At 42.3% G+C, this 14,762-nt stretch overlaps 1 protein-coding gene across 3 annotated transcripts in view; it reads left to right on the forward strand.

Annotated features, from left to right (window-relative positions):
• The window catches only part of nedd4l (NEDD4 like E3 ubiquitin protein ligase), a 464,330-nt gene that overhangs the window by 197,438 nt on the left and 252,130 nt on the right, over positions 1–14,762 (forward strand). For all 3 annotated transcript variants that reach the window (XM_060852432.1, XM_060852504.1, XM_060852582.1), the window contains one exon: positions 3,557–3,595. In XM_060852432.1, the coding sequence (XP_060708415.1) occupies positions 3,557–3,595 (39 nt within the window). The remainder of the gene's footprint in view (positions 1–3,556; positions 3,596–14,762) is intronic.

Below are 14,762 nucleotides of genomic sequence, written 5' to 3' on the forward strand. Positions count from 1 at the left end.
GTGCCAAGGAATGGCAGATGAAGTTTAATTTAGATAAATGTGAAGTGCTGCATTTTGGTTGGGCAAATCAGGGCAGGACTTATACAGTTAATGGTAAGGTCCGAGGGAGTGTTGCTGAACAAAGAGACTTTGGAGTGCAAATTCACAGTTCCTTCAAAGTGGAGTCGCAGGTAGACCTGATAGTGAAGGAGGCAATCGGTGCGCTTGCCTTTATTGGTCAGTGCATTAAATATGAGTTGGGAGGTCATGCTGCAGCTGTATAGGACATGGATAAGGCCAGTTTTGAAATACTGTGTTCAATTCTGGTCTCCCTACTACAGGAAAGATGATGTTAAACATACATAAGAACACAAGAGCTCGGGGTAGGAGAAGGCCACCTGGCTTTTCGAGCCAGCTCTATCATTCAGTATGCTCATGGCTGATCTTTTTATGGCCCCAACTCCACTTACCCGGCCTCTCACCAGAACCCTTAATTCCTTTACTATTCAAAGCGTATTTATCTTAGCTTTAAAAACAGTGAATGAGGAAGTCTCAATCCCTTCACTGGGCAGTGAATTCCAACTCTCTGGGTGAAGAAGTTCCTTCTCAATTCAGTCCTAAATCTGCTCCTCCTAATTTTGAAACTATGTCCTCTTTCCTAATTTCACCTGCTACTGGAAACATCCTCTCTACTTCTGTCTTATCAATTTCCTTCATAATTTTATATGTTTCTATAGGATTCCCCCCCTCATTTTTCTATATTCCAATGAATATAATCCCAGTCTGCTCGGTCTGTCGTCATAAGTCAAACCTCTTAACTCAGAAATCAACCTAATGAACCTCCTTTGCACCCTCTCTAGTGCCAGTATATCCTTTCTCAAGTAAAGAGGCCAAAATTATACTCTGTACTCCAGGTGTGGCCTCACCAGTACCCTATACAGCTGCAATATAACCTCCCTGCTTTTAAACTCCATCTATTTAGCAATGAAAGACAAAATTCCATTTGCCTTTTTAATTACATGTTGCACCTGCAGACCTGCCTTCTGTGATCAATGCATAAGGACACCCAGGTCCCTCTACACAGCAGCATGCTGCAATTCTTTCTACCTTTTTACTTTATTCCGACCAAAATAGATGACTTCACATTTACTAATATTGTGCTCCATCTGCCAGACCTTTGCCCAGTCACTTAAACTATCTATGTCCCTCTGTATAGTTTCACAGTCCTCTGCACACTTTGCTGTGCCACTTATCTTGAGTCATGTGCAAACTTAGACACACCAAATGTCCCCAACTCCAAATCATCTATGTAAATTGTGAATAATTGTAGTCCCAACATTAATCCCTGAGGCATCCCACTAGTCACCGATTGCCAATCAGAAAAGCACTCCTTTATTTCCACTCTTTGGTTCCTGTTAGTTAACCAATCCTGTTTCCTGAGTCAAAAAGTGTGGTGCTGGAAAAGCACAGCAGGTCAGGCAGCATCCAAGGCACAGGAGTGTTGATGTTTCGGGCATAATTATATATAATTATATATAAGAATTATTATAATTATTATAATTATAAATATGATAATTATATATAAGAATCTTATATGTTCCATTAAGGTTGATTCTCACTCCTTTCTATTCCAATGAATATGGACCAAATCTACTCAACCTCTGTGTGTAAGATAGTTCTTCCATACCTGCTATCTGCTAAGCGAACCATTCTTGGAATGCCTTCAATGCCAGTATATTGTTTCTCTGATAAGAAGCCCAAAACTCTTTACCTGTATTCCAACTGTTGTTTCACTAGTACCTTGTACAGTTTTGACAAAACCTCCCTACTTTTATGATACATTGTCTCTGAAATAAAGGTCAAAATTGCTTTCCTGCTGAACTTAGATGCGAGCTTTTGGTGATTCATGGACAATACTCCTAAATCCCTCTGTTCTGAAGCCTTCTTCAGTCTATGCTCAATCAACAGCAAAGTGATGGAAAGTATCAATGTCAGTGCACCTAGGAAGGAATAAATACTCATCATTGCTCAATTTTAGGTTACACCAAGGCTTGTTGGCTCATTCTGTTGTTAATCCAAACATGCATGCTTGCCTTCATTGGTCAAAGCATTGAGTACAGGAGTTAGGACGTCATGTAACGACTGTACAAGATATTAGTGAGGCCACTTTTAGAGTAATGTGTCTAACTCTTATCACCCTGCTATAGGAAAGGGTGCAGAAAAGATTTTCAAGGATGTTATCAAGATTGGAGATGCTTAATAGACAGGCACTTCTTTCCCTAGAGTGTTGAAAGCTGAAGGGTGACCATTATAAAATTGAGAGACAAACATAAGGTGAATAATTAAGGTATTTTCCCAGGATAGGGGAGTCAAAAACTTGAGGGTATAAATCTAAGGTAAGAGGGGAAAGATCTTAAAAGGGCCTGAGAGACCACTTTTCCACAGAGAGGGTAGTGCGTGGGATGAGCTGAGAGAGGAAATGGTAGAGGCAAGTACAATTACAACATTTAAAAGACATTTGGATGGATACACGGATACTGAAAATGTGTTGTTGGAAAAGCGCAGCAGGTCAGGCAGCATCCAAGGAGCAGGAGATTCGACGTTTCAGGCATAAGCCCTTCTTCAGGATACATGGATAGGAAAGGTTTAGAGAGACATGGACCAAACGCAGGCAAATGAGGCTGGTTCAGTTCAGGAAACCTGGTTGGCATGAATGAGTTGTATTGTATGACTCGATTCTAAGAGCTGCACTTGAAGTGAAGTGAGAATGACTGCTCGAGACGTCATGGCCCCATATGACCAAGTGTGGCATCAAGGAACTAGAGCAAAGCTGAAGTGTGAATCAGAAACAGCTCACCACTTAGTTATTGTCATACCTAATGTAAAGGAAGATGGTGTGGTTGCTGGAAGTCAGTCAGATTATTTCCAGGACATTGCTGCAGGAGTTCCTTGGCATTATAATCTCAGCTCAACCTCTCTTCAGCTGCTTCATTATATCTTTCCTTCCATTGTAAGGTCAGAAGCTGAAATGCTTATTGATAATTGCTCAATGTTTAATACTGTTTACAACTTCTCAGATACTGAAGCAGTCCATGTGCAATAAAATCTCAACAACATCCAGGATTGGACAACACGTAACAAGTAGAACATGAGCCACAAAAATGTTGATGACCGTCTCCATCAAGACAGAATCTAGCCACTATGAATTATTATTGGAATTGCTGCTCATAAAATCCAACACAAGTATCTTGATAGGCCTTTTGGAGACTGCCAATGGAGGGACAACTGCATTGATTCATGCCTTTCAGTGTATTCTTTGTCTAACTTTGTTATGCTGAAGACCATATTTTACCTGTGCAATTTTCAAACATTATGGTTTTTCAAATCAAGTGACTTCATTTTACAAACTTTAAAAAAGCCAGGAAAATCACTGTCCAAACAGGTTTCTGTCTTATTGTAGTTATTCTAAAAAGAAGGCCCAATTGCCAAAGTTGGTACAGAATTGTCCAAAGTTTTGAGGTTTGTTATCTTTATACAAATCCAGAAATAAAACTGATGGTACAATTATCTTTTACAGACTTTAAATCCAAAATGGAATGAAGAATTTCTTTTTCGGGTAAGTACTGACAAATTTTTAAACCTCTCTCCACTTCCTTCCATTCTCCCCTTCAAGAGCAAATGTGATGAGCTCATGGACTTGTTTGCAAAAACAATTCGAACTATCTGATCATCTACTTTTTATCTTTATGTATTTCCTTTTCCATGTTTCCTTTTGCCAACTAGTTGCTCACCTCCACCTCCCTTGACCTGTTCCCCTTAAGATTGATGCTCATCCAACCTGAGTTTCATTCTCCATGGTTAGCCTATTTTGTTCATGGTTCTCTAATCATGGATTATGGTGTCACTCTCCCCTCAATTTATTTTTGTTCTCCACTCTTCAAACCTTGCACTGTTCCATTCCTGTAAATTGCCACCAATCTCTTATCAACCTTTCCATTTCAGAGTCCTTGCTCTTGCTTTCTGAATTGGAGTTCATCTTTCATGGAACTCTAGGTGAATCTCTCCAATCGAACCTCAGCCCGCGACACCCTACTGAAATGCTTCTTTGTGTTCCTTTGTGATTTGGCAAAGGTAAACTGCCATTCTGTGGTCTTTGTTCACACCATCCTCCTCCAGCACTTGATCCCGCATGTTTGCTGACAAAAACAGCTCAAACTTGCAGCAACCTCTTTTCCAATAATTTTAAATACTGATGAAAAGTTTTTCCCATCCAAATGTTAGGAAGATGAAAGCTGTTTTCTTCAGTATGATCACATTGAATCTGTAGCCACCCATTACATTAGTCTCTCATAACAGTATGAAGGTGAGTCAGACTGTTGGCCACCTTGGTGGCATCGCGAGATACGGGAACAAATTTATGAAATAAGGCAGTAATGGTAGGGGATTTTAATGACTCCAATATTAACTGAGATAGTGACCATCTAACTTGAGTTCCTGTCTCCATGATTAATTTATCTTGTTAATGGTTCTCTAATCTTGGGTACCACTCTTCAGAATAACAAACTTGCACTCCTCTATTCCTGTAAATTACCATCGAATCTCTGACCACCCTCCAGTCTTGAGAGGAACCGGTCAAAGGAGGTGGAGTGGGTTTCTTTGTTAAATGAGCTCCTTGAGGGCACAAGGAAGCATGGAAAAGAAAATTGAGAAAGGTATAAGGCAGATGACCAGATAGTGTTGCAAACAAGTCCATGACAAGCCCACTTTAATGTGCGAGAAGTGAGGGAACAAAATTCTAAAATTGCATTGAAGAAACCTTTTTCAGTCAGTACTTGGAAAGCCCAACAAGGCAGGAGTCAGTTTCAGAACTAATAATGACCCTAGGCATTATTGAAGATGTGTCAGAATTTTGGGAAACGTTTTGGAGATAGTAACCAGAGCTCAGTTGGATTTAAGGTAGATATGGAAAAGAACATGGATCGGTCAGGCATAAAAGTTCTAAATTTTATTGAGGGAAGACACAATTTGGCCCAAGTAGACTAAGAACAACTACTGGCAGATAAAACTTTATCAGTGAACTGGGAGGTATTCAAGGAGGAAGCAGCGTAAATAGGACAAATATGTTCATGGACAGACAAATGGTGGGTCCAATAGAAAACACCACATATCAAGGGACATAATGGTCAGATTTAAGGCAAAAAAGAGAATCTTATGGCAGATATTGAGGGCTCAATGTAGCAAAGACCCAAGAAAAATATAAAATGTGCAGTGAATCTTTAAAAAGGAAATTACAAATACAAAGACAGTGCATAAAAAAAGTCTTGACAGGCTTTTTAAATATATAAAGAGCAGGGCAATAACTGGGGAAAGACTGAGGCCCATTAGGGATCATAGAGGTAATCCATGTGCGGACCTCAGAAGATATGGGCGCAGCTCTCAATGAACATTTTCTGTCATTTTTCACACTGGACAAGTGTGACACAGGGAGGAGGATTGTAAAATATTCAAAGAGATGAACATAGATAGGAAGTACCAGCGGATTTCTTGTTCATCAACGTGGACAAAATCTGAAGATCTGGATGAGATGTAATTCAGGCTGTTGAAGGAGGCAAGTGAAGCTGTAATTTTCAAGCTCTGTCTGCCCACAGGTGAGGCTCCAGACATCTGCTACTGCTGTCCCATTACTAAAAGGGGGAGGACACAAATTGACTAGGAAATTACAGGTCAGTCAGTCTAACCTTGGTGATGGAGATGTTTATGAGAAAATTTTCCAAAGGACAAAACAAATCTGCACTTGGAAGGACATGGAATAACGTATAATGGTTAGGTTGGATTTGGAAAAGGATAGTCATGTTTGACAGATTCGATGAAATGTTTTGTGAGGTGACCGGGAGTGTTGATGAGGTTCCAAAATTGGCAATGAGGCAGGAAGCAGAAGGTAATGCTTGATGGTCTCTGTGATTAATGGTCTGTTTCCATACAGCTAGGTTCTGGGGCCCTTGCTGTATGTAGTATAAATGAATGAATTGTATTTAAATATAGGCGGTATGATCAAGATGTTCACAGATGACACAGACTTGAATATTGCAATGCATTCCTGGCTGTTCTCTCATATTCTGCCTTCTGTCAACTTGAGATATCCAAAACGCTGCTGTTTGTGTACTAACTCTTGCCAAACACTCTCAAATCTGTCACGATTTGCCACAGCGTCATACAGCATAGAAACAGACTTGTCAGAACATCTTGTCTGTGCCAATCAACAAAGACCAGACTGCACTAATTCACTTTACCGGCTCTTAATAAATAGTCCACTATGCCCTGACATTTAAAGTGCTTATACAAATCGTTCTCAATTGTTGTGAAAATACCTGCCTCTGTTATCATCTCAAGAAGTACTTTCCATATTTTTACCACCCTCTTGTGTGAAAATGTTCTTTCTCCGATCCCCTGAAAACCATTCACTCTTCACCCTTAAACCTGTGCCCTTTGGTCTTAGATACATCTGCCATTGGGAAAAGGTTCTCACATTCCACTTTGTTATGCCTCTTATGATTTTCTATGTCTCAATCAGATTTCCCTCCAACCTTCTCTGTTCCAAGGAAAGAAAATCCAGTCTATCCAGTCTCTTCTCATAACTGAGCCATTCATCTCAGGCAGCATCCTGGTGAATTTCTTCTGTACCTTCGCCAGTTCAAGCATGTCCTCATTTTAGTGTGGAGACCAGAACTGTACACAGTATTCCACCTGTGACTTAACCAAAGTTCTATTAAGTTGTAACAAGATTTTCTTTCGCCTACATTCTATGCCCTAGCTAATGAAAGCAAGCATCTTGTATACTTTCTTTACCACCCTGTCGACCTATGTTTCAACATTCATACATTTTACAGTAAGGTTCCTTTGTTCTTCAGTTCTCATTAGAGAACTACTATTCATTGTATATATCCTTCCTTATTTGACCTCCCAAAATGCATCACCTCACACTTTCAGGATTAAATTCTCAGCACCAATCCCTGTCCTACACATCTGGTCACAGGCTTCCAATCACAGTAACATGCCTTGACCACCATCCTTTTCTTCCTGTGTGCAAGCCAAGTTTGGACCCAATGTGCTAACTTCCCTTGCATCCCATGGGCTGTTTAGTGTTTAGAGCTGAAAATGTGTTGCTGGAAAAGTGCAGCAGGTCAGGCAGCATCCAAAGAGCAGGAGAATCGACGTTTCGGGCATGAGCCCTTCTTGAAGTACTGTTACGTCGAATGAGATCATTGCTTTGTCTTCCTCTATTTTAGTGTTTTTGATGATTTTTAGGAATTCCTGGGTGGAGTGGCTGGAGTGCTCTGACTCTTCAACTAGGTATTTCAGTTTTGCGTGTAGTTCTTTGGCCAGTCTGTAAGTTGGTGTTCCAGGTAGTGAGACTATGGGTCTGAGGGGGGGCTCCTGGTTTATGGATTTTTAGTAGTCCATAGAATCGTGTCGGGTTTCATTTTCTGGAATTCCATCTTGTTTAATTACACAATTCTGGACAATTAAACAAGATGGAATTCCAGAAAATGAAACCCGATGGGACCAACACCCCACGATTCTACGGATTACCAAAAATCCTGGATGTCACAGTCGAAAGAAAGGACAACGGAGAACTACAAACCTGCATATACAGAAAACCGACAAACACTGACCAAATACTTAACTACACCAGCAACCATCCCAACACACACAAACAAAGCTGTATCAGAACACTATTCCAACGAGCCACTACACACTGCAGCACAGACAAAATACGCAAAACAGAGGAAAACCACCCATACAACGTATTCAAGAAGAACGGATACTCAAATAATAGTGTGCAGATTCCTCAAGAACAAACCACGACAAGCAGACCAAACACAGCCAGAAACCTTAACCACCTTACCATACATCAAAGAAGTTTCAGAAATGACAGCCAGACTACGAAGACCCCTCGGAATCCTAGTAGCACACAAGCCCACCAACACTCTCAAACAAAAACTAACAAACTTAAAAGGCCCAGTACATCCCATGGACAAAACCAACATCATCTACAAAATTCCATGCAAGGACTGCCACAAACACTACGTAGGGCAAACAGGAAGAAAGTTAGCCACCAGGATACACGAACACCAGCTAGCCACAAAAAGACATGACCCTCTCTCCCTTGTAACCCTACACACGGATGAAAAAAAAACACCATTTCGATTGGGACAACACATCTATCCTGGGACAGGCTAAGCAAAGACATGCCAGAGAATTCCCAGACGCCTGGTACTCTAACCACATCGCCATAAACAAACGTATAGATCTAGATGCCATCTATCAACCCCTCAGAAAACGAACAGGAAATGACATCACCACAAACCCCAGGAACCCCATCCAGGAGAAAGATATAAATAGAAAGCAGGGGACAACAGCTTCGCTTCACTTGGGGGTCGCCACTGATGATGTTACCTAGCCAGGTAACGAAACGTCTGGATATCAAACCGACAGCTCAGCGAGCAAACCTACACCCTAGTCCTTCAGAATTTTTCCCAATAGTTTCTCTACCTCTGACATCAGACTAACTAGCCTGTAATTAACTGGTCCATCAATTAAATGCTGCTCTTATTGAACAAAAGAACCTCATTAGCTATCTCAAGTCATCTGGTACTTCACCTGTCACCAGCAAAGTATTAAATATCTCTGCCAGGGCCGCAGTAATCGCCTTTCTTGCCTCCCATAGCAGCTTGGGATACATCCCATCAGAGTTGGGGGATTTATACCTGTTAATGCCCCCACCTCATTAATCTTAACGCTTTGGAACCTCACCATCCCAACTGAAATCCTTAAACACAAGTGAGAAATATTCAGTTAAGACCTCATCCATATCCTCTGGTTTTATGCAGAGGTTGCCTCTTTGCTTCTATTAGACTCCACTCTTCCCCTGGTAATCCTCTTACTCTTGATATTCTTTTGAACTGCCTTAGGGTTTTCCTTAATCCTGTCTAGCGAATATATTTTGTGGCCCCATTTTCTCCTTTTAACTTATTGTTTCAGCAATGACTTACAATCTGTATACTTTTGAAGAACTTCCCTGTTTTTAATATGCTGCATCTGATGCATGCTTCCTTCTTTCTCAGACTCTCCATCTCGTTATCATTGACATTATGTGGCTTTTCTTTAGGCAGTGCCTCAACTTAAAAATTATTTCCAGTTTGGTTAGCAAGCTCTATTCGCCTATCCTCTCACCATTTCCTCGCTGACTTACTTTATCTCCTGATCCAGCACCTTTAGAACATAGAACATAACAGCGCAGTACAGGACCTTCGGCCCTCAACGTTGTGCCGCCCTGTCATACTAATCTGAAGCCCATCCCACCTACACTATTCCGTGTATGTCCATATGCCTGTCCAATGATGACTTAAATGCACTTAAACTTGGCGAATCTACTACCGTTGCAGGCAAAGCATTCCATACCCTTACAACTCTCTAAGTAAAGAAACTACCTCTGACATTGTCTTATATCTATCTCCCCTCACTTTAAAGTTGTGTCCCCTCGTGTTTGCCGTTCCCATACTTGGAAAAAGGCTCTCCCTGTCCACCTTATCTAACCCTCTATTTATCTTGTATGTCTCTAAGTCACCTTTCAACCTTCTTCTCTCTAATGAGAACAGCCTCAAGGCCCTCAGCCTTTCCTCATAAGACATTCCTTCCATACCAGGCAACACCCTAATAAATCTCCTCTGCACCCTTTCCAAAACTTTCACATCCTTATAATGCGGTGACCAGGACTATACACAATACTCCAAGTGTGGTCATACCAGAGCTTTGTACAGCTGCAGCATAACCTCCTGGTTCCGGAACTCAGTCCCTCTATTAATAAAGGCCAAAACACTGTATGCCTTCTTAACAACCCTGTCAATCTGGGTGGCAACTTTCAGGGATCTGTGGACATGGACACCAAGATCTCTCTGCTCATCTGCACTCACAAGATTCTTACCATTAGCCCAGTACTTTGCATTCCGATTACTCCATCCAATGTGTATTGCCTCACACTTGTCCACATTAAACTCCATTTGCCACTCCTCAGCCCAGCTCTACATCCTATCTATGTCTCTCTGCAACCTACTACATCCTTTGTCACTATCCACAATTCCACCAACCTTAGTGTCGTCCGCAAATTTACTAACACCCCCTTCTGAGCCCTCATGCCCTCATCCAGGTCATTTATAAAAATGACGAACAGCAGTGGACCTAACACCGACCCTTGCAATATGCTGCTAGTAACTGGACACCAAGATGAACATGTCCCATCAACTACAATCCTCTGTTTTCTTTCAGCAAGCCAATTACTGATCCAAACTGCTATGTCTCCCACAATGCCATTCCTCCGCATTTTGTATAATAGCCTACTGTGGGGGACCTTATCGAATGCCTTTCTGAAATCCATGTACACCACATCAACTGGTTTACTCTCATTGACCTGTTTGGTCACTTTGTCAAAAAAGTCAACAAGATTTGTTAGGCATGACCTACTCTTCACAAAACCGTGCTGACTGTCCCTGATCAGATTATTCTTTTCTAGATGATTATAAATCCTATCTCTTATAACCTTTTCCAACACTTTACCAACAACTGAAGTGAGACTCACTGGTTTGTAATTACCAGGGTTATCTCTCCTACCCTTTTGAACAAGGGAACCACATTTGCTATCCTCCAGTCCTCAGGCACTATTCCTGTAGACAATGTTGATTTGAAGATCAATGCCAAAGGCTCGGCAATCTTTTCTCTTGCTCCCAGAGGATCCTAGGATAGATCCCATCCGGCCCAGGGGACTTGTCTATTTTCATACTCTGCAGTATTTCTAATCCCTCTTCCTTGTAAACCTCAATCTCTTCTAGTCTAGATGCAAAACTGATCCATCTATAGTACTCATTGTAGTGATCCCAGTCAATATTTGGAAAGTTGAAGTTCCCCATGACAACTACCCTGCCTCTCTCACTCCTATTGAGAATCATCTTTGCTATCCTTTCCTCTACATCTCTGGGACTATTTGGAGGCCTATAGAAAACTCCCAGCATGGTGACTTCTCCTTTCCTGTTTCTAACCTCAGCCCATCCTACCTCAGTTAATGAGTCCCCAGACATTCTTTCTACAACTGTAATGTTGTCCCTGATCAGCAATGCCACACCTCCCCCTCTTTTACCATCTTCTCTGTTCTTACTGAAACATCTGAATCCTGGAACCTGCAACAGCCATTCCTGTCCCTGCTCTAACCATGTCTCCGTATTGGCCACAACCTCGAAGTCCCAGGTACCAATCCATGCTGCCAGTTCGCCCACTTTATTTCGGATGCTCCTCATGTTGAAGTGCACACACTTCAATCCAGGTTCTCACTTGCCAGTGTCAGATACGTGATTTTGGAACTCCCTACTCTCATCCTCTTCTGTACCTATCCTACAATTTTGGTTCCCATCCCCCTGCTGCATTAGTTTAAATCCACCTTAATAGCCTTAGCGAATTTCCCACTCAGGATATTGGTACCCCTCTGGTTTAGATGAAGACCATCCTGCTTGTAGAGGTCCCACCTACCCCAGAAAGAGCTCCAATTATCCAAAAACCTGAAACCCTCCCTCCTGCACCATCCCTGTAGCCACGTGTTCAACTCCTTTCTCTCCCTATTCCTCACCTCACTAGCACGGGGCACGGGCAGCAAACCAGAGAAAACAACTCTGATTGTCGTAGCTCTAAGCTTCCATCCTAGCTCCCTGAATTTCTGCCCCAAGTCCCCATCTCTCCTCTGACCTATGTTGTTTTGCTAGTGTGAACCACGACTGGGAGCTGCTCTCCCTCCCCCCGAAGGATCCCAAAAACACGATCAGAGACATCATGGACCCTGGCATCCGGGAGGCAACATACCAACCGTGAGTCTCTTTCATCCCCACAGAACCTCCTATTTGTCCCCCTAAGTATCGAGTCCCCAATGACTACTACTCTGCTCCTCTTTCCCCCATCCCTTCTGAGCAGCAGGTGGCCCACTGCTTTCCCCTGGTAAGTCATCCCCTCCAACAGCATCCAAAATGGTATCCTTATTGTTGAGGGTAATGGCCACAGGGGATCCCTGCACTGTCTGCCGGTTCCCTTTCTGTCCCCTAACTGTCACCCATCTGTCTTTTTCTTTTATCTGGGGAGCGACTACCTCTCTAAGACCTGTCAATAACCCGCTTTGCCTCCCGAATGATCCCAAGTTCATCCAACTCCACCTCCAGTTCCCAAATGCGGTTTTCGAGGAGGTGCACTTCCCACAGATGTAGTCAGAACATAGAACATAGAACATAGAAAACATAGAACATAGAAAAATACAGCGCAGTACAGGCCCTTCGGCCCTCGATGTTGCGCCGACCAAAGTCTACCTAACCTACACTAGCCCAATAACCTCCATATGCTTATCCAATGCCCGCTTAAATGACCATAAAGAGGGAGAATTCACCACTGCTACTGGTAGGGCATTCCATGAACTCACAACCCGCTGAGTCAGCAGGGACACTAGTGGTGACCCTTACCTCCCACATTCTGCAGGAGGAACATTCCACTGCCCTAAACTCCGTTCCCACTATTCTAACTCGCAAAGTGACTACTATTAAAAAAGGATTAGGAAATAAACTAGTTACCTTACCTTGTCAATCTGGCTCCCACAACTTTTTAGTGATTTTAACATTCTTGTTCTTATTTTCCATCTGTATTTTCATGTCTTCTTGTTTCTGTAATCTTCTTCATGTATGAGATATCTGTGCTTATCCGATTCTGCTGCTTGTGCATCTCCAGTTTTAGTTGCTGCAGCACCGGGCTGTGACTTCAGTTTTCTGGGGTTCTAAGCTCTGGAATGTGCTCCTGACATCTCTTGTCCCTTTTTTGCCTGCTCTCCTGAATTAATGCCTTCAAACCTAAGTTGTTTGCCCATGCTTTTGGTTACCTGACCTAGTGGGTAGAGCTTTACCTTGGAATTTGAGCACCCAGTGTAAGGCTTAAATCTGGTTTTCAAAAGCATTGGAGAATGTGACAGGACTTCCAAGTCCATTTTACCTGTAGCGCCTCAGCAGCATCACCACTAAGGAGACGTGATCACCACTAAGGCATGCAGGGCCCTTGGATGAGGTGGGCTGATTAAACCTTTTTAGAAAGGGGAGCGAAGAAGGGGAATATCCTTTGACATAATTGCTAGGACCAAGGGGTCTGCCATCCCTGCCCAATGGCTCCCTGTTTTGATTCTCTCCCAACTTGCACTGCCCCCTCTTCACCACAGCTAGAGCTGTGAAGGCATCTGTATTTAGCCTGTTTTATTTCCAGTTGTCAATATATCAATCTTCTTTAAAATGGCCATTAGTGAGCCATTTAAATATTGAAATTTGTCCTGTCCTCCTTGTGATAGGATGCCTGTTTAAAGATGGTCCTGCCATGGGTTGAATGCCCCAATGCCAGGATTTGACTGAGGAGCTGATCTGACCTAGCTCCCTCGAATTTTATTAGCCCCCTTGTTATGGCCAGTGAAACTTTCCCCAGGATCAGTGTTGTACTTGGCTATATAATGTTGCTGTGAAGTGCCTTAGATGTTTCGTTACACTTTTATAGAGTATTCAGAAAAATATGGTATTATCAAATTCTCATTCATGGATCCAGGTTCCTCTCTAGACTGGCTCCATTCTCTGTCTGATCTATCTTCACCTTTACAGATGAAGTAGAAAGAGTCCGTGGTACCATTTTAACAAGCAGCCTTGTGTTCTGGCTGATTTTTATCTGTAAATCAGCATCACAACACAACTCAAACCTTCCAGTCCAGGTAGCATCCTAGTAAATATTTTCTGCACTCTTTCTAGCCTAATGCTATCCTACTATAGAGGGAATATTCAGAACTGCATGCAGTACTTCAAATGTGGCCTCACCAACATCTTGCACAGCTGTAACAAGACGCCCCAACACCTACACTCTGTGTTCTCACTGAAAGTAAGCATACTGATAGCCTTCTTCAGCATCCTTTCTACCTGTGACTTCACTTTCAAAGAACTGTGTACCTGCACTCTTTGTTCTATAACACTCCCCAGGGTCCTTCTATCGACTGTGCGAGTCTTGCCCTGGTTTGAAGCTCAGTTGAGATGAGATGAGAATATCAGGGAATTGAGTAAGAAGAAGCAGACTGTCTTGAAGTGCGGGCCAAAAATACTGGTGAAAATGAGCACACCTGCAGATTCTTGAAGGAGAATCAAGATGCAAAATACACTTCGCCCTCTGTGGATGGACTCAGTGGTTTGTAATAATATCGATGAAATGTGCCTAGCAACCATGCTGTAGTGGTGATGATCCTCTCAGGTTTCCCTCACTAGTAAAGCTTACACAAGCTGAGGGGAAAGAGGATTTCTGACTCTTTGGCAACTGAACATAGATTCTGATCCCAGCCATTTGGCTGTGGTGAAAATCAAATGGAAAACCCTGAAAACGTGATTTCATTAAGACTTCATCCACAGGTTCCTTTATTACAATTTTCTTAATTCCTCAACTTTCCCTTGGGTCCAACAACATCTGAGGAAGGCAGATTATTTTGGGAGGAGATTGTTTCTCAGAGCATGAAGAATGAGAGCGCGTATGAGCTAATGTTCTTACTGTTAACTACTGAATCAATAGATTAGCCTGTATTTTGCATCTGCACAGTGATGGTGATACTGTTGTCATTTGCTATCATTATTATGTGTTACTGGCAGTATCTTCTGGCATCAGAATATGTACCGTTAAATGCGGAAATTCAG

This window comes from Hemiscyllium ocellatum, chromosome 1 (genome assembly GCF_020745735.1).
Source record: "Hemiscyllium ocellatum isolate sHemOce1 chromosome 1, sHemOce1.pat.X.cur, whole genome shotgun sequence".
NCBI classification, from domain to species: domain Eukaryota; kingdom Metazoa; phylum Chordata; class Chondrichthyes; order Orectolobiformes; family Hemiscylliidae; genus Hemiscyllium; species Hemiscyllium ocellatum.